The sequence below is a fragment of the Eutrigla gurnardus genome (assembly GCF_963514095.1).
Source record: "Eutrigla gurnardus genome assembly, chromosome: 13".
Classification (NCBI taxonomy): Eukaryota; Metazoa; Chordata; class Actinopteri; order Perciformes; family Triglidae; genus Eutrigla; species Eutrigla gurnardus.
The window spans coordinates 21,578,630-21,605,405 of NC_139936.1; the positions used below are offsets into that span (position 1 = coordinate 21,578,630).

General features: G+C 41.7%; 1 protein-coding gene across 2 annotated transcripts in view; it reads right to left on the bottom strand.

The window, feature by feature from the left end:
* The window catches only part of col27a1b (collagen, type XXVII, alpha 1b), a 63,299-nt gene that overhangs the window by 14,646 nt on the left and 21,877 nt on the right, over positions 1-26,776 (bottom strand). For both annotated transcript variants that reach the window (XM_084024477.1, XM_084024476.1), the window contains exons 8-36: positions 20,308-20,352; positions 17,837-17,890; positions 15,730-15,774; positions 14,812-14,865; positions 13,887-13,931; positions 11,891-11,944; positions 11,015-11,059; positions 10,664-10,717; positions 10,381-10,425; positions 10,172-10,225; positions 9,777-9,830; positions 8,810-8,863; positions 8,624-8,677; positions 8,483-8,536; positions 8,348-8,392; positions 7,356-7,409; positions 7,082-7,126; positions 6,866-6,919; positions 6,440-6,493; positions 6,175-6,228; positions 5,535-5,588; positions 2,911-2,964; positions 2,469-2,513; positions 2,087-2,131; positions 1,843-1,896; positions 903-956; positions 761-814; positions 483-536; positions 205-258 (exon numbers count right to left, since the gene is read on the bottom strand). In XM_084024477.1, the coding sequence (XP_083880603.1) occupies positions 205-258; positions 483-536; positions 761-814; positions 903-956; positions 1,843-1,896; positions 2,087-2,131; positions 2,469-2,513; positions 2,911-2,964; positions 5,535-5,588; positions 6,175-6,228; positions 6,440-6,493; positions 6,866-6,919; positions 7,082-7,126; positions 7,356-7,409; positions 8,348-8,392; positions 8,483-8,536; positions 8,624-8,677; positions 8,810-8,863; positions 9,777-9,830; positions 10,172-10,225; positions 10,381-10,425; positions 10,664-10,717; positions 11,015-11,059; positions 11,891-11,944; positions 13,887-13,931; positions 14,812-14,865; positions 15,730-15,774; positions 17,837-17,890; positions 20,308-20,352 (1,485 nt within the window). The remainder of the gene's footprint in view (positions 1-204; positions 259-482; positions 537-760; positions 815-902; positions 957-1,842; positions 1,897-2,086; positions 2,132-2,468; positions 2,514-2,910; positions 2,965-5,534; positions 5,589-6,174; positions 6,229-6,439; positions 6,494-6,865; positions 6,920-7,081; positions 7,127-7,355; positions 7,410-8,347; positions 8,393-8,482; positions 8,537-8,623; positions 8,678-8,809; positions 8,864-9,776; positions 9,831-10,171; positions 10,226-10,380; positions 10,426-10,663; positions 10,718-11,014; positions 11,060-11,890; positions 11,945-13,886; positions 13,932-14,811; positions 14,866-15,729; positions 15,775-17,836; positions 17,891-20,307; positions 20,353-26,776) is intronic.

The window sequence follows — 26,776 nt, forward strand, 5'->3', positions numbered from 1 at the left end:
AGTGGCAAATTTGCTAGTTTAAAGTGGCAAATTTGCTAGTTTATTCCAATGCTAACAACCGGCATTTATGCTAGCTAACTTCGTCAAGCTACGTGTTTACTTCCTGCATGACCTAGCTTAGCTTTTTTCCCCCCTAGGCCCTAATACGCCGTTGTATAAATCAGATTTTTGTGTCACAGTGAGTATTTTTATTTTTGAACTTGCCTTGGTTCCATCAGGTCCACTTTGTCCAGCCTCCCCATCAATGCCTGGCTCACCCTGAAAAATCACAAAAATATTATGATTGCTAAATGTTTTATTGTTACAAGGACAGTGATCACAGGAAGCAAAAACAGATGTGTAGCAAGCAACACTGGCAAAACTCTATTTGAAAACAAATGTAGAACTTGGTTTACTCCGTGCTGCAAGTGACCTGTTCACTTTTGAATATTTTTGAGAAAGTCACTGCACTTTAGACTTGAAAGAAAACCTCAGAAACTCACTCTCTGGCCAATCAAACCCTGCTCCCCGATGTTGCCAGGTTGACCAACGGCCCCCTGCCAGGAGAAGAAGCATGATGGTTAATGGTGAAGCCATTGGTGATGTTTTGTATCTCTTAATGTACAATCTTAGAAATGTTTCATCTCACTCTCAATCACAAACATAATTCTATAGAATAGCAGCTGCCGCCCCACCCATGACCATAACCATTTCCAGCATCAAATATATAAGTACATATATAAATACATATCCACCAGCTCAATATCTCAACAGTCTTCACCTTGTCTCCTGGTTCACCAGGCAGTCCTCTCTCTCCAACCTTCCCCAGAGGCCCCTGTCAGACACAGTCATAGCCTTTAGTGTTTGGTGGCAATGAAAAAAGTCAATGGGAGTTCTTACACCAGCTGTGTGATCAAGCTCACCCACGGCCCCATCTCCCCCAGTGGTCCAATTGTTCCCGATGGCCCTGCTGGTCCCTGCGGCGACAAAGCAGAGGCACCACAAAAAGGTTAAGAGCACTTTCTAATCTCAGACAAATGCCTCTGAAAGTGACAATAAGTGAAGAAAAATGTGAAAAGAAATAAGGACCAGGCAGAAAGTGTGGATTTGGTGAGATAAGTTAATCTTCGGGACTAACAGCCTTCAAAACACTGAGCCAAAGCTTCTGTTAAGTGATGGAAACAGGCCTGCTCTTATAGAGACACATTCAGGCTACAATAAAGCTGCTCTCCAGGAAAGGGATGGTGTAAATCAAATTGTCTCAGACTCTCTGCTTCTTTGCTTGGGACTGTGAGACTTGGGCAGAATGAAAGAAAGTCGATTAGGTTGTTCAGGGCTTTTTGAGCAGGATATGGGTTTCTAGGAAGCACTAAATAAAAGTGGAAATTTACAGTTTATTTGCAAAGGGAAAAAGAGGAAGAGTTCTCAATAAGTGCAAGTGCTAAATAACATGGTCATAGTATACTATACCATCAAAAAGTTATTTAAAAAAATCATCATATAGTAATTATATATCTAATCAGATGATCCTCAAGTTTTTGCCAAATTTGAAGAGCGTTCCTAAGATATTGTGTGAGGTCACAGTGACCTTGACCTCCGACCTTTAACAATTTAGTTCATCCTTGAGACCAGGTGGACATTTGTGCAAACTTGAAGAAAAAGAAAATGTATATATCATCATATGCCAAAAGACATACTAGGATTTCTCCCTATATCAGATGTGCAGATCTGCAATTTCCAAATGTTTACATGAACCAGATGGAGTAAAGACACAGAGAATAAACATTACCATACAGTAGATCCTCGGTAATGGGTTTGATTCTCAAACATGGAACCAAAAAAAAGAAAAAAGTATAAACTTACTGGCTCTCCCACAAATCCTTTGGCCCCTGGAGGTCCGGAGGATCCTTGAATACCCTGAAAACAGTACAGGCATTTATATTACAGACACTATTTGTATTTATACACACTTTAAAGTTCTAAAACACCCACTAAAGTAAAAGTGTGGAGCACAGGCCCCACTTATCCACCAATGATACCCAAAATGAGTCCACCCCAAAAATCCAGACTGACCTAAATGAGACCTCTGTTAGCCCCAATCACTTACTGGAAATCCCTTTGGCCCAGCTTCACCTGGCTCACCAAGCTTCCCCTGCAGCAAAAGGACAAATACGTTATACTTGTCAGACTAATGGAGGGTTTCAGAGGCATTACATGGGCAGCATAAGAGTAGGGCTTCGTTTGCCTTGCTTGTACCCTCTTATAGGTTTGATATCATAACCAAGTCCATGAACGTGTCTTACTTTCAATGATCATGAATGCATGCAGAAATGTATGACTGCTTAATGCGATGGTCATTGTACTTTTCATTAGGACAAAAGTAGAAGCAGTTCTATTATCTTAGAAACTACATTCCTTGAGGACATCAAAAGGTCGAACATAAGCAGGACTGTTACGAGGGGAAAGTAAAGAAGCCCAAATGTTCTCACCATCTCCCCGGGGAGGCCCAGCCTTCCTGGTGGTCCATCAGGGCCCTGCAAAGAAAACATCCAGCTCACTAAACTGAGCTCTCTGAAATCCCCCGGAGTTAAAATGTTCCCGACTGCCAAGCACTACCAGCACCATCAATATTTTAGTCCTCTTTGATTTAGGGTTCTGTTGTTAAATGTTCAGCTAACAAAGAGTGGGCTCTAAAGATTCTTTAGATGTTAAAAATAGTTGATAATTGCAGTCTGCTGCACAAAGCTGCTTGTAAAAGTTCTCCTGACCCCCCCCTCCATTACAGAAACTTGGGCCATTGTGTATCCTAGCCTCCCATGGGAGAAGATATGAAGTGTACTTTACTTTAATGTCGTATGTAAAGTAACAATATCACTGAGAGCCACAAGCTGGAACCAATATTATATGGACCCTTTCTGAACATGTGCTCACCATTACTCCAGCAGACCCTTTCACCCCCACCGGGCCATCAGGACCCCGAAGACCCTATAGAAACAAATAAAAGTTGTCACTGATGAATAGCTTGGGAAAATGTGGCCTTTAACAGACCCCAGGCACACGTTGTTTAACATATTAAGTCAATGAATGAGGGCACTTAATCTCCATGTGTGTCATCTCTGTTTAGTGGAGCCTGGGAGGTTTTGTGTGGTTTAGGCCACATCGGAGAGACACCATCAACGATTGTGGCTGTTTTGTAAAATACTTGGCATCTGTGAATTAGCTCCAAAGCATGGCCAGTCCACACTGTGTGGACTTTGTCTCCATCTTTTTCCAGTCGCATGCGGTGGAAGCTTCTGCACACTGCGGATATTGTAAAGATGCCTTGGGAAAAGGTCACAAATGCTGTAGCTGATTCATCCTTGCCTAGTAAATCAAACCAAACTGTTCACTGTCAGAAAACATTAAAAGTAGTGACTGTCTTTTGATGAATGCTCATGTAGGCATCTTCTCAAAAAAGTGGTCAAAAGAGCCAGAGCAGAATGCAGCCCCTACATAAACATGGCCTTTCCATTGCTGCTTGATAATAACAGACAAATGAGTCGAAGACCGCTAGACTGAGCCGTAATTATGTTTATTTATGAGGAAAACTATTGTTTTTCTAATTGTGGCCATGTACGATTGATGCAAGTAATTGTCAGAAATGTGAAATATCTGTTTGAACATAAAGTAAACAATATTAATCAATTTGTATATAGCTTTCTGATCATGCAAAAAAGTATTTTGACTTATCACATAAATAAAGCTTACCTTTTCTGCCTTTTTATAATAATATAATAACGTTTGTCTGAGAGCTCCAAATTAAATCCACTGAAAAACAATTCCAGTTAATTCTATGACCTGTTCTAATATTGTTGTCTAATATTGAGCGACAACTGAGAAAAAGAGTTGATAGATTTAAAAGCGTCATTTTATTATACACTAATCAACAAGGGGAGTGAGCCGTCTCATTTTGAGTTATTGTTGGTTGTTTTAAATAAGAAATCTTTAAAAATGCACAGAATTAATTTGAGGGGGAAAACAGACGATATGACTTATTAACATCACATGTTTTATAGTGCAGATGTGTACCATTCAATCCTGCCTCTATAATCACCTTTTCAGATTATTCACCCCCAGCAAGCACATGAACTGGAAACTCACCCACTTTCTTTTAAAGTGCACCTTTTTCAGGGCTTTGGACTTAAGGGTGCAATGACAAAACCCGAGAATAATTGGTGGTAATGACTTGTTGACATATCACTGGAATGCATCGCCATTGAATTCAGCAGCGTTGGTTTCTATGGGAGCAGGGAGATTCAGCTTGACATCCTGCTGAAGCATGACTGACATGAATAAAAAAACCCTCAAAGTAAAAATAAAAAAAAAACTAAAGATATGAAAGCAAAGGAGAATTAAAGCAACAGGATTGGATACGTCCTTCAAATAGCTGTCACTACTTTTCTTGGAATCCTATGATTCATTTATTGTGCTTCACATACGGCCTCACGTCTGTCAGGAATACACACCATATTTTTAAAATGTCCTGAAGAATAAACCTATCATCTTCTTTTGTGGAGGCAATGTCACAATTCCATTCTTCTTTATTGTGCACAAATAAAGGTTGGTACTGTTTCCCCTCCCATTCTTGTTGACTGGGAATTACTTTAGACAATAAGGAGACCGGGGTTTAATCATGCTGGTGCAAATTCCATTTTGCAAAGCCTTGATGTCATTTTCAGCTATTATAGTTATTAAATAATACATTTGTGACTGCCTGTGATATCAGGGGAGGCGTGTAAAAACCAATCAGAATGAAATGCCTTAATTATACTACTTATTCGTGTTAGATCAATTATTCATTCAGTCCAATGATCCTGCTGTGCAACCATGGGCGATTTTCCCAAAGTAGAAAACTCAATTATGGAAAAGGCAGTGAGCACTGAAATCATCACGAGCTGCCAGACACAACACACGCACGCCTTTCCATGGAGACAAACTCCAGGGTGTTTAGTTGGGACGAGCTTCTTAGCACATCGCTTTCCTTACACATGTTCGCAACTATATACTGATTTATAGTAATTTCTGTTATGTATAAGGCCTTTTATGTTTTAGGAGGCAGTTGCTAAGCAATCCTTAGTCTGGTGTTTTAGCTCTGCACTTTGTAGAGCTGTATCTGTGGGCTGGTTTATGAGTGAAGTTAGAGTTTCTCTGCTCTTTCATGGGCTCTTCATCAAATGTCATCATCACTGCTCATGTTGCTGTAAAGTTACCCAATTCTTCCTCAATGTATTCCAAATAAACCACTGTTGCTTGGGGATGAAAAATATGATTTCCTATACAAAAAAAAATATGATTTTCGATTCGACCTTCCAGCAAAATATAAAACAAGACAGACAACGTGCTCACTCACAATGCTGGCATGATGTGCAGCACAAATCATGTTTACCATCTTCCAGGTGTTTCAGTTTAGCAACTTAGCATTCTCACATTGTAAAATAAGCACAAAGTGAGTCAAGGCTGGAGACACTGTTTGTCAAGGTGATCCTTCTGAAAGCCGTTTGGTTGAAGTTACTTACCCCTCTGCCTTTGGGTCCCCTGTTGCCATGGAGTCCCTCTGAACCAGGAGGCCCCTGAATGTGTGTAAAAAATAATGTCTTTGAGTCTGACTGTACTGTTGACAATCCTCTAAATTTAATCATTTTCTTTATCAATTTGTCTGATTTTTCGACCCAACCTGTTTAAAAACCCATTAAAATCCTTTTTTTTTTTTTTAAATATTGAATAACAAAGGCTGCTTTTTTAAACTGACATTGAGTCAATAATAAGGACTACTTTAACTGCAGTGGTTAACTGGTCACTTTGCTGCAGTGATGTAGTGATGTGTACTTCAGGGTGTGTCAGTACACCGTGACATCACTGTGGGTTGTGCGGTGACCTTTCTGACCACACTTATAAATAAGGCTGGTTGTGGTTAGAAGTGCAACAAACTAGCCATTTTGAATGTTATCAGCTGATTGGATGCTTATGTTTTGGGATGACACCCGTTCAATTGGCTGATATAATTCGAGTGGCTGAACAAACTCGAGATTTCCAACCAGAGAGTGAAACGCTGCTTTTCAGATTGGTGTTCAGTATCAGACATGATCCAGTTATGTTGACCACACAACAGGCCAGTGTAGTTTCTGCTCTACATGACAATGATAACAGTAAACTTACTGGGATCCCTTGCAGTCCAGGTTCCCCCATCTCTCCAGGTATACCAGTGTGACCCTGATGGACAGAACATGACTCAAATTATATCTATATGATTTATCAAAGAAATCATCATTTAGCTTTCTAACCAAATGGCCATATATGATCTGCCCATTAGATGATTATGGTTCAATAATCGATCTCTCGAAACGCATCACACCCCCATCCCTTAGGTATGTAGTAGTGAATGCCCCCTGGTACGGGAGACGGGTCCAGACTTACTCCTTACCATCGGCCCCGTTTCACCTGGCGGCCCGGGGGTGCCTGTTTTGCCTCGATCCCCCTGGAAAGTCACATTTGGGAAAGATTGATTCACTATTGATGGATTACATGATTAGGCGTTCAGTCTCCAGAAAACAACATGCTAATTACAGTTGTAAGGATCCTAAAGTGATGCCTTCTGCTGTTCCAAATTCTGACCAAAAATATTGAAATCACAATGAGATGCAGGTTTGAGAGGCTCGTACAGCAGGCGTTCTCACTTGATAGATGACACTGACAATTCTCTAATTATAAAATTAGCTGAAATTGACTTCTTGTTTCAGAACTAATCACATGCTACATCATCAGAAAGCAATTTAACAGACTCAAATCAACATCGGATGACAACAATTTGAGATAGCAGCAAAGTGTGACAAATCTACACCATACTAACTTTTTCTCCTGCGATGCCAGTTTCTCCAACAGGCCCGACGAAACCAGGCAGTCCCTGAAGGAGAGGAAAATATGCCGTCTTAACTGTGTCTTATTTCTCTTAACTCTATTGAAGTTACATTTCTCTTAATAGGCTGCACAGCTTAGGGACTCCAACAAAACAGACACACAGTGAGCATCAAACAGAAACCAGCAGAAAGAGGAGAAAAGCCTTTACCCTCTCGCCAAGCTTTCCAACCTCGCCAGTTATCCCGGTCTCGCCCTACAGCAAAGCAGCCAATTAGCATATCACAAACTTATTCATGCCTTTCGTTTTTAGTTCAAATCAGTTGAAAATGTGCTCGGAGGGTTGTTCCCCTGTGGTAATGGAGAATTAACATCTAATTTACACATATTGAGACGATCCATTATCATAAATGAAAGCCGAAGAGAGAATGTTCGGATACGGATGACAGTGGTTTGGCGGTGGATGTGTGACTATTAGGTCTGACCTTGAGTCCATCTGGGCCTGTCAGTCCAGGGAATCCCTGCCTCCCAGGCCTGCCCTGAACAGAAAGCAAAAATGACACAGAGAAGGTACGACGCTGTCCACACCACAAACAATAAACTCCAGAGATCTCCTGTAAGAGGTGCAGTCTCCAGAGGCCGTGGATCAATCCAGTGATTCATGCCACAACAAAGACATCCCTTTGTGAAACTTAATGATCCATAAGACAAAGAGCTGCTAGCAGCATCAAAGGCTTCTTATTACTCATACATGTCATCGGGTCATTTGTGTTTGTTTTTCAGCAATCACTTGTGGGTTCCACTTTTGGTAGAAAGGCAGGCTGGAATCAAACCGCTGCAAAAATAGAGAGTTTCATTGGGAAGTCTTCTCTATTGTTTGGCCTGGGATGATTCCAAACAAACACTTTTTCTGGAACGAGACGGTCACTATGGAATGTATTCATACTGCAGAACAGTTCAAAGCCATACTATTTGTCTCTTAAAAAACCCTATGCACCACTGTATCCACTATGTTCAGATGCAAATAACGGACATAAAACTATGCATGGTCGAGATATTTGACAAACAAACAAATAAGAGGACTATTTCAGTTATTATACAACTGAATAGATACCAAATATAATAAATGATCATCAGGATGCACTTTTTCTGTGCATTCATCTTAAAATGAATCATATTTGACAAACAAAGTATACATATTATGGTTTGAGATTTAAAGACGACACGCATAGCACTTTGCTGACCAATCTGGTAATATGAGCCTACGGCGTCCAATAGGAAGTCTTTCAAAACAGCTTTAGAACAATAGAGACATCAGTCAGCCAGAGGACTTGTTGTCCATATCGGGTCAGTTATTTCTCCAAACCTAAATTTAGGCAGACATGTGGTGCACTTGTTGTGTGTGGATCCTAAAAGATAATGTTTTTGTATTTTCTAACTGCTCTCCAGCAGCAGGGCTTATCCAATCAGCACTCACCTCGAGTCCAGTGGGTCCAAAGGGCCCAACGGGTCCCTCATCACCCTGCAGAGAGAATAGTCACTAAAGGTCAGAGAATGAAAAATAAAGTTTAATCGTGTTATTCATTTAGAAAATATATTAAGTCAACCCCACCTGAAGTCCAGGAATTCCTATTGGACCAGGAAACCCCAGTGTCCCTTGCTTTCCCTGTGGATGAAACATTGAGAGTGAACTTTCACTTCATTTCTACTCACTGACACTTCCTATCTAGAGAGTTAGTGCCACTCGGCTGACCTTGGGTCCTTCAGGGCCGTTTTGTCCCGGTGGGCCAATGTCACCTGGAAAACCCTGTGAAAATGACAGGAAATGAACCCCAGCTTCATCCCCAGCTTCACCGTACCACACAACATTGTATCAACAATGACGGAATGATATAAATATGATGCAAATATAACAACTAGTCAATAAAATCTGTCCTACCTCAGGGCCAAGAGGGCCAGGTATACCATCAGGGCCCTTTTCTCCAATTGTACCCTAAGAAATGTCACAAATGTACCGTTTTCACTCACATCAGAAACCACTAGATAACTTTAACCACATTGACAAAACCATACTCCAAATTCCTTCGTGTGCAGGGAACACCACGTGTCACGTCACCATCTTATATCTTCTTTGTGCATTTCCAGGTCACGTACTGTATTGTGAATGCAAGTTTCATGGGATTGTCTTTTAGCTGGAGTATTTCCAATACAAACCAACCATTGTGGCTGAGGGAAGATGCTGATAGGAAAGAGTACGGCCACTGGGAGAGCAATCTTTCCATGCTTGAATCACAAATCAGATCAGACGGCACTCAAAATATTAAGGACACTTCAGAGTGCCAGCGTTGGTGGATTAGTCTCAGAGCTAAGGCAGCGTATGCGCTGGGAATTTGCCAGTTGCCTGCTCTTTGCTGTGTTGTTTATGCCACGGCTTCATTAGCATTTCTTACACCAAAGTTTTCCTCCACGCATGAGAGCCTGAAGTTTACTTTTGTAAACATTTGAAGATTCCCACCCATCTTAGAGCAGCAGCATGTTTTTCCCTGAGTGAATCCGAAGACTTACTTTGCCCTTTTGAGCACACCGCCCTGCTTTCAGGACAAAATTCTAATCTGAATCAATCTGAAGACAAAATGTAGAAATAATGAATTAATTAAATCCATATAATTCTGCTGGGTTTACTCCTGTGTGCTTCTTTGGATGGAAGGTATTCTCTTTGCTTTATTAATCACAAAGCAAGAGCATACAAGCAACCGAGACATTGAAGCATGAAAAAATCAAAACTATAATCTCTATGAAGTAAAAATGTACAATACTCCCAAAATAGATCCATTGTATTCATGTATTGATGCGCGGAATGTACCTGCGATGCATTTTTGTGTGTTTGAATGGGGGATAGAAAGTACCTGTGGTCCTGGATTTCCACAGGGGCCCGGCAACCCAGGTGGGCCTTGCATACCCTGTAAAAAACAAAAAAACAACAGCTCAGTGGAAACAAGTCAACAAGTCAAACAAGGAGGTCAAAATTAGTCACACGCATGAAGATGCTCCTTATACCATAAACACATCAACTACATTTCTATGACAGGATTGATAGAAATGAATGGCTTGAACTGGTTTCCATTCATAAACCCAAGCACACAATCACAGCGATGGTGACATCATCTGAAGCAATCTGGACTTCAGCGTGTTGCTAATGGACACTTTGACATGCAGATAGGAGAAGCCACTCATTGAAACACTAATTATTAATAATGGTTGACCCACTGTATCACCTCAGCACACACAAACACAGACTGACCTTGTCCCCTTGGAATCCACTCTCCCCCGGCTCCCCTGATAAGCCGTCAAACCCCTGAGAAATACAAAAGAACATGAAAAAAGATCCAAATGGAAGCAAAAAGATAATTCAATAAGCAGAGTTACACAAGTCCTGCATCTTTTGTTCTGGGAGTCTTAATTGTCTTGTACATAGTAAGTTAGTAGTGATAAAAGTCATATGCAGATCACCTGATCACCTTTCAGTCCTGGTTCCCCTGGATTTCCAGCCACTCCCTTGGAAACAAAATTATATTTAAAAAAAACATGATTTATAATTCACCATGATAAATAGCAATGAGGCTGTGGAATAATTTGATCGCCAACCACTTGTCACTTTGTCTTGTCAAAGTGAGCTAAACCGCTACTTGGAGACGTTCTGGTTAACCAATCAAATTGTACCAAAACGTACTCTATTTATACTGGAGCTGTACCAAAACCAGAGAGACATGACTAGAAAAACCACATCATTTACCTTGAGTCCTGATAGTCCTGGAAACCCCATAATGCCAACAGGGCCCATGTCTCCCTGCACACATCAACACACACCAAACACATATTTAAAACACTGAATGTCCAGATGAATTATGTCTTCAGGGCTGCTACTCATAATACACAACAACACACATCTCTCTGAGCTCAATGTCTCAATGGAAAGATGTGGAAGAGACATTAGACTAGTGAATTAAACTTATGTAGCTTTTATAACTTTTATAACTTTTAAAGCACTTTTCAAAACAGTGGTTACAAGTTCTCCTCTAGAAGGAAAACAAGACAGAAAAACCAAAACAGAAAGTGATAAAATGAGTGAGAAGGATACACTCACAATAAGACCAGAGACTCCACATGGACCAGGAGATCCCAGTTCACCCTGAGAGGAAAGGAGTGGACAAAGAAGAGATGCAGAGTCAGATAAGAGGTGTAGAGCTGAGGGGGGAGGATAGGATACACATGAAAGCAAACTGAATCTTTCAATACTTTTGTTTGTTTACGAGCGTTTCCCTCCGACCTGAATCAAGTGTCTCTCCACTCATTTAAACATAGCGAACACTTGGCACTTGACACACAGAGAGCCCTGTTCCAAGTGATCTACCCCGCAGCCACAGGCCATGCCTACATCCTCTCCAAGCCAGGCATCCAGCGGAGAGATGGATGACACACAGCCCAGTGTGGCCTTCCTGTCGCCTCCTCTCTTCCTCTATGAATGAAAGGAGGTGAATTCAGCCAAATGAAACACTCCCTCTTCCCTCTGGAGGCAGAGGAAATGAGGCCGGGAGGAGACTCTCGAGAGGTCAGCCAATCACAATCTAACACTGACCCCGTCAATCATGAGCAGTGAGGGTCAAACCAAAAGAGGAGAGGAGAGGTGAGTGAGAGTGCGCTGCCCTGGTAGATATCGCTGTGGATTATGATGTGTTAGCCACCGCAGGATTGCATGGACTTGCCTCACACTCAGTCCTGCACAGGAATAAAATGTTCCCGCTGTAGAACAATATGCAAGTAAGCAGCGACTCTGGAATGGCTGGTTTTTGCATCTCCCTTTATGACTGTATTTTTTTCATTTCTTGTAAAGCGCACTGTGCTGCATTTTTATACGAAATGTTCTACATTAAGTCTGAAATCCGGTGAAATCTCAGTCAGGTGTTATTTTGTGGACTTCAGGGTGAGACATAAAGACACTCGTGTACATCATTTCACTTACCGGGCTCCCATCAGGGCCGGGAGGTCCCCTCTCTCCAAAGTCACCAGGAAACCCCTGAGCACACAAACAAACAGGATGGTCATGGAAGCAGAAATGAAATCATGTTCTTGCTGTCAAAACACTTGAATTTATATAGAAATCACAGTTTGTCAGTAAGTTATCACACCATGCACAGGGGATCAACAAAGTGTGTCCCAAAACAGAAGTTTGCAGAGTAAAGCCAAGCAAATCCCCTCAAAAGTGCTCTGAGCGCTTCATTCCTAAGAGACCAGCAGGAAATTCCACGGCTGAGTGTTTCCGAGCGACCGAGTGTCTGTGTGTGCATGCGCTGGCAGCGAGCACACAGCGGTACGCAAACTAAACCCCTAGGACTTTGCCAAAATGGCCGAATAACGCTGCTTGGCCCAGAAACTGATGACTGAGTCCTTTTTTTTTTTTTTGCCCGGTTGCTCGTAATTCCATTATAGAGGCAGAACAAGAGGCGTGATGCAGCCACGGGGCCACATGCTCGACGTGTGCTTGTCAGTGTGCCAAGGTCAACATGCAGCCAACCGCACATGGCGACTCAGCGCTCGCCTACAGACGGCTATGTTGAGATAAATGAGAAATGTCAGAATAGCTGAGAGATCGCTCTTCGTCTGTCTGCAGACAAAGGAGGGGTAATCAAAGTATGAAGAGCAGCAGCAGAGATAAGATAGCTTGTGTGGCTGATTTACAACATTAGGCAAATGTGGACAAAGTAATGAGCAGAAATTGGTGCAACATGGAGCCCGCAGGAAATGTGGAAAAATGTGCCTCTTTCCAAAAATCTCAATAACTGACTCAGCTTGATCGGGAACACATGCAAGCCTTTGTTCTCCTGTTGACAGCGATTTTCAGCAAGACTGGCGAGACCCTTTTCATTATGGGATCGCTCCGATCGGAAATCATGACATTCTGCTTTGTACAATCTATAGCATTGATTCAACAAAAGAAAAAATAGGAAGACCTTTCTACTTTCCATCCATAACAAAGACGGGAGGGAGCTGTTAAACACCATAACGTGCCTCACGATTAGCTTTTGTGTGGATCTCATTGTCTAAAGCTTTGGGACATGTGGATCGAAGATCCCAGCTCCTTCAATTGTGTGTCTTTCCAGATTTTAACGGCACTATTGCTGACTCAGAAAAGAAAAAAAACACATCTTATGTAAAGTAACTGACCTCAGTTTTTACCACAGAGAAAGGGAAATGGCCTGCTGATGACTTGGCTATTATGAGCGTATTTTCTGGGCTCTGCCTATGTCAATGACCGCTACTGCATAATCGTATCAAAAAGAACATGTACAACCAGACTGGGCCTGGGAAAAAACGGCAGATTTACACAAGTGGTTATGTGCAGTATTAGTATTTTCCATGTTAGCCTTGATGGGTTGGAACATTTTCTTCCAGGCGCCAATGACGATAGACTTCCCTGAGCTGTGGGTAGAGAGTCCCAAGAGCCAAACCCACAACTGACTCATCAAATTATCATATCGGCCTCATGCAAAACACGCACAATAATAAGCAGACTCTATACTGTACTATGATTCCTCAACAACTTCAGCCACAGAAGATAAAACATACAAGATTTATAGATGAGGACACTTTAATATAAGGCCAGGATTTTAGGATTATAAAAAAGGATTTGACACAGAATTTCAATGTTATCTGCTGACACGTGAACATTGTTTCCACTGCTTTCATTTGGACTTATTAGAGTTCAGCTTCTATAACGAACCCTCTAGTAATCCCCACCATGACCGTGCCAGTTTGGAAGTTACCACAACTTTTCTTCGCAGATTTACGACTAAGGCCAAGAGGAGCTTCACAGGAGTAGGAGGAGTAATGCTCATTTAATACACCTTATAGTCGCTCCGCGCTGCAGGAAGAGTCCATAGATCAAGACAAAAGACCCTCACTTTCATGAGGCCGCATTAAAAATGTTCTCTGAGAAGTATGTTGAGAGAAAACTTTACCGGCCTACCCATCTTGCCCTTCTTCCCATGAACGCCAGGAATTCCCTGGAAACAGGAAAGCAAACAGTTAAGAGACAGAGGGATACAATTTGATACAGAGCTAAAGGAGAGATAACAGGGGATAATGCAAAACCATAGAAAAATACTAGATAAGACTAGAAGCCTTTAGAACACTGGCAGCCCTGTGAGGCTATGATGCGCCGTACACCAGAGAAAGCAGTGTTGGAAGAGAGTAAAAATGATGAAGCAACTTTGCTACTCTTAGATCCGTGCCACTAGTGAGAAAAAAAGTCAAAATTAATTCTTCAGCTCAGGCCCATTTAGTAGCTGTTTCTGGTGCTTTCGATAATGTCACATCATGATGATGTCATGATTATTATTCAGCGGTAAATAATCCACTTTTAAGCTAAAATGGACGAGAAGTCCATAAAATGATCAGCAGTATATGGAAATGTATGTACAATATAATTTAGAATTAGGCTAACTTCATCCACCGATGATGATCATGATCTAAAAACTGAGCTGTTATTGATGGCACTAAAAGAAACATCAAGGAAGTTCTGAAGCCATTGATCCTCCTAGGATCATGTTGCAAGTTCAAACTGTATGGAAATCCATCCATTAGTTGGATCAACCAGTCTGACAGAGACACTAGAGGGCCACTTGACAAGTGACAACAACAACAACAAAAAACAACCCTGGGGGTTCATGGGAATTTGAGTCCTGGGTGGGTTTAGGTGCACTAAAATCGACGTCTACATTTTAACCATCCAAGACAGTATAGAGGTCGGCGTGTTGTTTGTCTTAACCCCTAGAAACCCCTTACCTCAAGATTTAAATCCATTTCTATTTGATCATTTCAGCCTGCGGACAGTCACTAAATGCAATCCAGCAGGCTTTTACTCTCACAGCCAATAATACTCACTCTCTCACCATCAGGACCAGGAAGGCCAAAAAGCCCAAGAATGCCAATGTGACCCTAGAGGGATGAATAAAAGACGGAGTGGAGGAACAGATAGATGGAAAAGGGAAAGAAGGTGAAAAATTAGCCTGAGCCGAGATGATGGAAGAACTGTCTCTGCAAAGGCTTCAGCTGTGATGCTTTGCTCTATTACAGCACCCCGGGCATTTTGCTGCGGTGGAGCAGGGGTCTCGTCGAGCAAAGCCTTGAGGCAAGTGTATATGCCCATGGACTGCATGGTGCTGGCTTCCACGATGTAGTCCAAGGGCACATACCCTCACATCAGGGATCTCCGAAGAACTCTCTGCCAAACCTGCTGGAAGAATCAGCAAAAAGCGGCGAAAAGGGCAGAAACACAAATTACAATGACATTTAATGAGAAGCTAACATCTGAATGCATTACCGTTATGCTCGGCGGCAGAGCAATATATTTTTATGATATTTGGCTAACAGTAATGAGAAGCGCAAGTGCGAAAGCGATTTAAGGAAAGCCAGATTTAACTGCTCCGAGTAGTTTAAATTTACTAACAAAAGCATCTGTCGTTATCATCACGTAGTTAACAAGGGCAGGAGAGTGGCGTTTATGACACTGGCCTTTTTCTGCACTCACACTGGTTAGGTTATTCATTTAGCAGGCATGTCACAGTTTGTTTCATAAAGTGAAAGTTCAGAAGCTTTACTATGCAGAGGAGGGTCACGGCTGTATCCCCTTTGGCCTTCAGAACATGAACTTCAGACAAAGTAAACAGGCAAATGTGCTTCAAATGCCATACAGTGTGAGATATATACACCATTTACTTTTTATTACCAACAATACTGCCTGTAAACCGTTTTATAACACTAATCCATAGCAAAGCTATAATCTTTCCAACATCTACTTACCGTGTCTCCTTTTGGCCCCATTTCTCCTACAGGCCCGGGGAAACCCTAAACATAACACATGGACAAAGATATTTCTGTGGCAGAACTTCACTTGTGTACCAATAGTATCAATACAATGGCATTACTTGATGATGAGCAACTTCATCCAGATTTTTGCATTAATTAGCTTCTTGGCGGGAATTTGCGGTGTCAACACTCAAAGGCAGAATTAGTAGGATTTGTCCGTTTGTGAACACTAAATTCATAGTTAGCCCCTCCTCCCGGCTCAAGGACACCAGAAGCCTGACCGCGGTTAGGGTTCAGTTGTTCACAGAGCCTTTGTATTTGCATCCATTCATAGCTTGGATGCATTCGTACAATCGTGACACCTGGTCGCCCACGACCGTCCCAAACTAAACAAAACAATTAACTATAGGCAGAGGGCAGAGTCCCTGCAGACACAGACACCTCCACACACTTCCAGTGGGTCTTAAGTAATGATTGAGAGGCAAGTCTATACATAGCTTTTAGGGAAATCCTACTCATTCTGCCTTGAAGCAACATCCACTAATTACATCCATTAATTTCTCAGAGACACCGTCAGCAAATCCACCAGTGCAGCAAAAAAAAAAACTCCTCCTGGAACTTTAAAGATCAACTCTGAGCACGGAAGAACTCCCCACAGCAGAGAACAAGCCCTTGACATTAACTCACAGCACTGGTGATTCACAGCCCACAGATGGTAGGGGGTGCTAAAACCTAATCCATCACACACAACTAAGTGTCCACGGGGATCACAGGTCTCTGACATTGTAAGCACAAAGGCAAACAGAGAGAACTCTACGTTATCGTAAACATTCAGAGTGGACGAGTAAGCAGGCAGTGGTCCAAACATTTAGTCAAAAGCATATTTTTAATGTAGAGAAAATGTAAACTCCCCAGGTGTCTCTTCTTAGTTATGGGTATTTCAGAGTGGGTAGTAGGAGCTGCTTGTCCATAGTCATTGTATGACCGTCAGGAGATGGTGGTCAGGAACAGAGACACGGGATCAAAGCATTGCACTGCTGTCGACGGGGAAGCAACGTGAAACCCAAAAGAAAGGCTCAAGTTAAAGCGTTCGCTACATTGAGAATATTTTCACTGCTTTGTCTTGCCGAAGGCTGAGAGTGAAATCTTTTATTTATGCTCTCTTCAAAACCACCTGACCCCATTAACAACAACAGCATAAATAAGATTCACTTTAAGTTCAGTTCCTAGTTTGAAACTATTCTAAATATGGAGTACAATTAAAAATGATATAGATTTTTTAGGTTGGCCTTTCTTTCAGCTCAAATACATGACACACTTTGTTCAGCTTAGACACTGGTACTCGTGTCTGCTCCTCCAAACCGGTGGTGTCCTGACCGCCATCTACTGTTGACAATACACTGACACACTACGGATAAGCACCTCACACCACCATACTTCACAGCGCTCCAAATGATCCCTTTAAGGCTTTAATACTTCTCATAGAAGTGGAGTAATGATGTACGCTCACAGTTTTGAAAGGACAGAGGAAGCTTATTTGTACCGGGGGAGCTGTGGCATTAGTCACACTTTTATTACCTTTTCTTTCTTCAGCAGTGCTTACAATGGAAACCTTTTGACATTTTACGTCCTCGCTAGACCGAGGGCATTCGTTTACTGAAACCACTGCCACCACAGGTGCTTCTCAAGAGCTCAGCGTGTTTTCCCTTTCATTCAAGCAACGCAGCATACTTTTTATTTGGATTTGCCAAATTAGATTCTTGGAGGCTGACAGAGATGCTGATGCCTGGGATTCTTTGACGGCACTGAATATCATCAAACGGGATTATATCATAGCTCCAGAAAACAAAAAAGGATTTGGTGGGGGGTTTTCTCAATTATTCCAGTTGTATTCATCATTATGACAGTGACCAAAACTTATGTGCTGAAATGTATTAAAAAAATTTAAAAAAGCTGAATTCAAAACAGAGATGATATCCTATCCTCCATTTATTATTTCTTTTTGTGTGTGTGTGTGTGTGTGTGTGTGTGTGTGTGTGTGTGTGTGTGTGTGTGTGTGGCCCTGTGCTCAACCAGCACCGCAACACTAGATTTACTGCACCTGCCTGCCAGGATAGCCTTTGGCCCCAGGGCTTCCATCATTTCCCCGTTCACCCTGTGGAGAGAGAGACAGAAGAGAAATCCACACCCGAGGAGGGCAGGGGAATAAAAGAGGGAAAGAGAAGAGAGAAAGCATTGAAGGATGGAGGGAGGGAAGTGCCATTCTGCAGGAAAAGAGGTTCCTTGTGTGCACAAATGGTTTCTGTTGGAGCTTCGATGATTGCAATACGAAGAAGCTAAATAAGAGGATATAAAAATAGAAGCACTTTATCTATGAAGTAATAAACAGTCAATTTACATCCCTCAGCTTTTCAATGAAGCCCTTTTGTTTAGCAGAGTCAGTGTTGCTTAATGAAAGGGGGGCTCCACTGTTGACATTACCACTCAAACCACTGAATTAATCCGACAGGATCATGATGGGGTCAAATTTAAGACAAGTGTGAGAACGTGCTTTATTTATTGTTAATCTTCATCAACGCTCAGTTTGATAAATCCCTTCCCTGCGGTGAGGCCAAACCGAATGCATCCCTCCGAGAGGAATGTGTATTTCTACATGTATGTGGAGAGCAAAACAGGATTATTAGTGAACGCATACAAGAAATGACAGGCTATATACGCTGGTGATGATACTTAATGTGCTGTGAGAGATCTTGTAAATGGACAAGGATAAACAGTAGACACAGTAGCAGTAGCATGAAATAGTTTGACATAAAAATGGCACTATTTTTTTTCTTAGGGTGGCTTTCTTTTTGAAAAACAGGTACAAGTGTGTTACTATCGTATGCTCTGGACACGCAGGTGATTGCAAAGGGCGGTAATGCAAATGACACTGTTCCACGGATGAACAGTTGGGGGCAGTAGCAGGCAAAGAAACAGAAATGTACGAGTTAAAAAGGGCAGTGAAGAAGACAACCGTCGTGAACATGAACTGCGTCCAAAATCACTCCCTCGTTTACACATTCACTTCTCCCTGCATGAAAGACACTCATTCGTTTACTCTAGGGAATAGTACATCTAAGATTTGGACACTTAACTTTCGCTGACAGGTGTAGCACAATAGTCATTTCCATATCTATAAAATGCAACACATTGCATTGTGGGATTGAACGGTAGCGTACATGTTATGGAAACGCTTTTGTTTCGTTCCACTGTGGCAGTGTGAAGGACCCGTCCATGAGTACAGCCTAAATATGATGCAGTGAATCAACAACATAGAGTGATTTCAGACCCAATTTGAATGTTACAAATGTGTTTTATGAGGAAGAAAATGCATCATGGCTGTTCATAAGAAAACTCCGAAATAACAAGTAACATTCAAGTTATTTACAAGTTCCACCGAATGAATAGTCAATCAGGGTCGTCAGTAACCCAGAAGTAATGTCTTTCTGGCACAAGATGTCGCCAGTTATCTTCACTGGATTGCAAAACAATCAAATTAGCTTGACGAACCAAAATAACATCCCTAAGAGTGCATTACAGGGTCAGCCATAACGGACTGTTAAATCATGTTCTATTAGATTTCCCACAGAAAAAAGTGCATCGTCCGAGAGAGTGAGAGAGAGAGGAAAAGTTCTCTCCTTTTTCCTTGTGACACAGCACATTCTTCTCTTAGATAGCACACACGATCTGGACTCAGGAAGGAGGGAGAGAAGGAGGAGGAATGACCTCGGGGTGTCCAAACTATTTAGCCCACTTGTACGTCTGCCAAAAATCCCTCCTTCCCTCTTTCCCGCCGAGATTCCCCAACAACAAATGTCTCTTCTCTCCAACGATAATCCCCCACCAGCACAACCCACTTTTTCAACGTCCCGGTGTGTCTGTGTTAATATTTTCTCCTACTTTGTAACTATAAATGGAAAGACATGCCGGAGTCTCACGGGAACCGTCTCTGAAGCCTCTCCGCTCTCGTCGATGAATAAACATACATTGACATACAGCTAACACAGTGCAGCCTGCAGACAGGCAAACAGCATGGGGTGGATTTAGTCAGCATGATAACGCTTCAAAGAGACGGAGATGAACCATTTTAGTTTGCAGGCGTTGTTTTTTTTTTGGTTGCCTCGTGATTGTTTTTAATGCCTATCTCACCTCAGGATAAAAATGCCTCACATCTCATAAACTTGCTGTACGCATTTTCAAATTTGCATGAATTGCATTCTAGCTCTATCCTGTTACAAATGTGAACATTGGAAATACTGATGTTTATCGCTGTGGACTGCAGAGGATGTTGAGAAAGACATATTCAAATTCTACATACTGTATGTTATACATGAGAGAAAATGTATGACGCACCTTAAACTGCAGCCATGATTACAGAGAAAATTGGAAATGCTGCAAACTTGCTTTTATTGCTGCAAAAACATGCATTGGTGTTGGTTGGACGGACTCCTATCCTCCCACAGAGGACAGAGACGTCAAGCTACATGTCACTGGATTACTTGTATAACAAAATAAGAGAAATGAAATACTCACAGGTTCACCTGGGAGACCAGAGGGACCAGGATGACCTTTTTGTCCCTGTTGACAGAGAAACAAATAAGCTTTGCACATCCAACAACAGGTTTGAGTGAAAAAAACATAATTTATGATCCGATTTCAATTCTGATCACAAAGCCATAGGCAAGTACGATGCTGGATTAGGGGATTATGTCCGTGTTGGTTAGATGTTGTTGAGTCAGTGGTCAAATGTAATACATTTTTTGTTACTAGAAAGCTTTTCACCTTGTGTCCAAGAACATGTCGGTCAGCACCTCAGAGGCTGAAATATGTTGTAATTTTCAATTGCTTGACATTGTTTCCTTGTCAAATAAAATAACTTAATAAAGACTTGGAAGGTTTACTTTTAAAAAGGCCGTAGCAAAGACAGACTTTATAGCTGTGAAACCAACAGACCACTTAGCAGAATTGGCTGGTTAACCCTGAATAAAATAGCTCTTCTGCAGACGACCAATGCTGTTTTTATTTGCTTTTGCGGCACAGCTGCTTGGCTATTAGTTTGCCGACAATGCACTGTGACAAAACAATTCGGAACAATCTTGCATTAATTAAACCCAGTAAACCAATCAGGCAGGAACAAGTGAAATCCAACAGTGTAATTAATGGTCACCTTCATGCCCTGTGGTCTCAAATGAGGATGCCAGCTGGTTGTATTAAATGTATTAATCTTCTCACAATCAAGGCCTACAGTCGAGCAGATAGAGTCACTGTTAGTCATCTCTGAGGGAAGAACACACCGATCCCCTCAAGTGTGAAGTCATTAGCCGCCAGCTGCGTCGGCCTGTCAGGAGCAGACCAAGTAAACCAGAAGCAGCCAGAGGCCAGTGTAAAAAAAGAAAATTAGCATCAGTGTAAACAAACAAGTCACCAACAAGTGGCCCGTACCGAGCACTCTCAAGCCTGCAGCCAGAGTGTAAACACCAGGATTAAGATGTCCCTCTGCAAATGTCCCGTGAGAGATTTGGTAGCATTGATGTAAGGCAGGGCTCCTCTTTAGAGACGACTCCACTGAGTTCATGCACGCCTGTTTGCAGTGTGTTTATCAGGACTGGGCTCATTTCAATACTACCATTGGTCTTTTTTCTGTGCAGATACTCCGTTGTTGTCTTGCCAGAATACTAAAATCCCTGAAACTCATTCAGGATGCGGTGTGATTCTACTTATTTCCAACACTGTTATGTGTCAGCAACAGCCTCTTAAACCAAGAATTTCTACTTTAAATGTTCCTTCAAAGGCATAGTTTTTACGGAGAAAAAAAACAATAATAATAAAAAAAAAAATATATATATATATATATATATATATATATATATATATATATATATATATATATATAAATATATATATATATATATATATATATATATATATATATATATATATATATATGAATCTGATGTTAAGCTTAGGTTAGCATAAAGAAATCGAGGGGGAAATGCTAACAACTAAAAGCACCAATTGTCATTGGTTACCTAAGTCTCTACAAAAACGGGACAGAAAAAGTGACTTAGTGGTTTTATTAAGGGTTACGTGTGGAACTATTTCTTGGCCAGGCGCAGTGACTTCCAATTTCCCCTGTTTCCAGCTTTGATGATGCTAACCCAGTGGTAGCGAACACGATGCCCTCCTGGGCGCCCGCAGGCATGTTCTAAAAATAGTACAAGTCACCGGTCACAGAGGTTTTTCCTAAGGCCGGCGTATATTAAATGTTCATTACAATGGGAGTGCCAGCAACATGACGAGGCACTGAGCGCTGCACGTTTTCAGCTTTCAGGAGTTGCTGTACACAAAATCTCATGAACCCACAAATGTGCTTCGGCCAACCGATATTTTTAATATTACCGATCTCCAGATAAAAGGTAGCCTATATATATATTAAATGAGTAATATTCATTATTTAAATGTAATTCAATGTTTTATTCGGGAAGATTATATGAATCAAAAAGTAGCTCTGCTATTACTCACTTCCCTCCAGGAAGCTCTCAGTCTCAAAAAGGTTGGTGACCCCTGTGCCGAAACTAAACTCACGTCTCCTGGCTTCATATTTGCTGTACAGACATGAGAGTGGTATCACTTTGGGCAAATTGTTGAATTATTCCTTTAAACACGGGCTGGTGTTGTGAATCATTTAACACATATCCCACAATAATGGAGCTTGAAATGTTTGTTGTCTTTGGAAACTCTGGACCCTTGATTAAAATTTAAAATGAGCGTTTGGCTACACCGCATCAGTTCATGAGGATGGACCGACCGGCGGGTCGGTCTGGGTTGAGAAGCTGAGTGAGCCCGACACGCCTGAAGCAGCAGAGTGAAATCAAGCCGGCAGGCTGGCGTCCCATGTTGATCAAAAGTCTAACATCAGTCCGGTGCATCATGCACATTAATAACATGGCAACATTTCAGAAAATATATCACAACTATCAACCAGCTCACAGCCAATCAACTGAGAGTCGGGCCTCTGATGTCATCATTATGTGGGAACTGCTCCGTAAAAACCTAAGTGGGAAGCTAAACTTGTGCATGTCACAGAAGCGTGTAACAGAGATGAAAAACACTGATGACTTAAGCTTTTAAAAATGGTCAGCTTGTTCCTGAGTCCAATGAAATGTCCTGACAAAGATTTCTTTTTAAGATTTAACATTTTTTTGTCACATCTCATTCAACTCTTGGACACAGAGTAAAGCCAGAAGCCGGTCCAACAGACGCAGACATTCTATCGGACGCCTCAGTTCTTTCAAACTCCTCATTGATGATTATTTGTCTATTTATCTACTGACGGAGAGAACAGCGCTTCAAGTTGGAAAAGTTGGACGTATCTGACAGGGTTTTTGGGTGTAGATGAATCTTCTGTTGGAGCCAAAACACTGCAGCCAAGAAAAGACAAAAGAATGTGTCTGAGCTTTCCAGCAAAGCCAATACAGCTGAGTACAGTAAAAGTAAGAGACGGGAAGTGAGTGTGTGTCTGTGCTTAGCATGTGTGTGCGTGTAGCTCGATGTGTATATGAGCTAAAAAGAAAAAAGAAAAAAAGGAAAAGAAATGGCCAGCTTTCACAGTTCTGTAAATCCATTGTGTGACACAAAGATGGCAAAGGAACACATTCTCCATTCGTTCTCCCGCTCTATGTAGTGCAAACAGTTCTAATTAGTGTAACTCACACCAGATCAACCCTGCAGCCAGCAGGCACAGTGCTGCAACAGCATCATCATCATCATCATCATCATCATCTACCCCGAAGTAACAGACTTTCCTTGGCAGACCAAAACAAAATGTTCTTTCCATACATTTTTATTGTTTATTATAAAACAGAAAACGTATTCCCGCCTGGCAAGCCTAAGACTTTTTGGACAAATCAGACTCCACACCTAAAAAGGTACAGTATAAGAATGTTACTACACAAAGCTAAGGAGCAGGAAGGGAAAATCTTGAGCGCTGCACAACCAATAAAAAGTTGAGTGCTATTCCATTGTGCCACGATCACAGCTGGCTGTGCAAAAGGCACACTGTTCCAAGGCTCTACAGTGTTTTGGTATGACACACACACACACACACACAACATGAGTCTCTTCTTACTTTACAGTTCACGCCGCTGACTGACTCCCAGGCAACCTCCCCATCACATCTTTACACACTTCCCACAGCGAGCGAGGCTTTCTCTGGCAGCGGGCCAAGGACTGAGCACAAAACTCAGTGAAAAGGGTCCATAAAGCAGCGGCAGGTCGTGGTTTAACTCACTCACTTTGGACAAGAGCAGGCAGGAAAACCAACCCTGTGCCTCACCTGTGGCGGATGATGGAATTTCAATACAAAAGTGCCCTGTAAGGAGTTTTGGCTTCCAGTCCCAGAGTATGATCAAAAAAAGTTAACAACAGCTGCAAGCAATGAGGTGTCCGGTGGCTTTCAGAAGAGCTTTTATTAGTTGGATGCAAACTGCATTTTACTACGTTGTAGGGCTGTCGGCAGCCACTTTTAGGGATTTTAGTGTCTTTCAGGTTAACACAGATTTGATCGGAACGACCAGGATCCCACCTGAACTGATCGGCAGAACAGGAAAAGGGGATCTGTTGCAACCACTTAACCTCAGCCAGGGTGCCGGTCAACGCCCAGCAAAGATCCCCAATTACCATAAATCAGCAGGAAGAATATCAGCTTTTTCCCATGACTCCACGTTCCATGACTCACAAGGCGAGAAGAGGTCTTCCTCCTTGGAACTGGAGCCTTCCCCATTACTACACTGAATGGAGGATCCTTGAGCGCACCAGATGGTTTTTCCCAGTCAAGCGCTGTCCGATTGCATAACAGATTGTTGGCGCTCCCGCCGAGGCATTTCACACTCGTACTATTGTGTCCCAAATGAGGACAGGGTTGTCTGCGTATGCATGTGTGTCTCAGTAAGACAGAAAGTTGCTTACCAAAGTGTTTCTCTTATTTTGCAACAGTTGCTTTTTAATTTGTATCCTTTTGACTTTTGAAACCTGACCTTACTTTGACCCTTTTTGTTTCTCTCCATATTCTCTGGAGTATAATTCTGACTGCAAACCGCAAAAGGAGTATTGTGATGATAAACTGCCGAGTGCCAACTTGGGCCTGTCTTTTTTTTTTCCCACAAGTTTTTCCAAACAGATGTTTCTGCACTCTCGGACTGTCAGGTAACTCAGCAGGAGTTCCTTTTGCCAAGTTATTCCTTCTTCACTCTTGTTTAATCCAAAATCAACAGTCTCTAAACTGAAATCAAATTTACATTAATTTGAACACCACATGAATTCAATTCCTTGTCTAAATCCTGGAGATTCACAAAGTAAGGGTGGGTCACCCTGCTTTAGAAGTTGATCAACCTTAATAAATTCCATATATTTGCTTTCAGTTTCTGTGTCCCACAACGGAGTACGTGCTCTTTCTAAGGTTGTTCCCCCTGCTAAGAAGATAAATGTGGTTTAATGCGGAATTTGTGAGTTTTTTGGCATGTAAATTAACTGCACCCATTGTCGTACTCTCCAGTGTTGATTGCAAAGATGGTTGTTGTGAAAGATTCTGTGAGACCTGCTATTAGAATCAGCCATTGCTACAGACAGCCAGCAAACAGTCTACTCATCTTGTTCTGTTGATTATAGGAGCGAAACCTGACAAGATAATCAACATTTCTCTGCAGCACAGTAAACATCTGTTAGGAATGGCTGAAGGCAGAGTAGTAAAGGCACTTTATCCTGTATATGGTGTTACAAGTTGTGTTCCCACTAGGCTGCAAACTAAAGCCATATCTGAAGTATATGCATTCTCTCTGCTGGCCATCAGGGGGCGACTCCTCTGGTTGTAAAAAGAAGTCTGACTGCATGGTCTATGAGAAAATGACCCTTCTTCTCTCTTGATTTATTTTCTCCGTAAACATTATAAACATGAGTTTTTGGTCCCAAGTCTTCAATCCAGCATGATGTTCATTTAGTCAATGATGGTCCATTTAGAGTCAAACAGACCACAAAGCAGGGTATGCTTTAGGCCAAGTTTACCTTGTGATTGACAGGTCGGTACCTTGGCCTCGCTACGCCTTGCTACCACAGCCTCACTTACGTCGCTAGCAATGCAATTAGCCAAAGATGACGTTAACACTTAGCTGCAAAGTTGACCTTGAATTATGAAGCAGTAAGGTAACTGCTTGGTGTGACGCTCTGCTGCTTGTGATTATCAGATCCACCCGTCGCTCCTCCACAGTCCAAATATGGTCACTTCCATTCACTGTCCACTTCTTCTATACAGTCTATGGTTCCCACATTATCCGTTAATTATTATCCCGAAAAGTTTGAAAAAGGGAAGACACCTGTAGCATACCGCTTCTTGCAGACACTTGTCAGCTAAGCTGTAGTTGACTCAAGGTACAATGGAGCTCGAAATAGCATTGATTTATGTTGATGAGCCATACACTGGGCAGCATGTTCCTCTGTTACGATGAACATGGGCAATGAAGTTCATTTAGTGTGAATCCCATTCCCATCCTGCTACTGTGAATACTCACTAAAGCATCACATGTCTCATTCTGCCACTGAAAATAGTCAACAAGTGCACCATTTATTTCTGATAATGAATGTCAGCTAAACACAAGTACCAACCTGTTTAAGGAAATGATATAGTCCCTTTAAAAATAGACAGATACAAAGTATCTGTGAGCTGTTTTGATGGTTTCCTTTTATCCTTTCCATTGGATTTGTAAGATTTCAAAAAACAAAAACAAAAAAAAGAAAAGAAATACACACACACACGACCACACACTCACACACATGTACTTTATAATAAAAACAGAATACCTGCTTTATTCTTTAATGAAAGCATGTATTATGTTTTACTACACACTTACTATACAAAAAATAGTGTGTGGAATAAATGACTAATGCAAATACTGTCCTAAAACAAAAAAATGGAAAAACAAAGTCAGTCAGTTTCAGAATACTATATTAT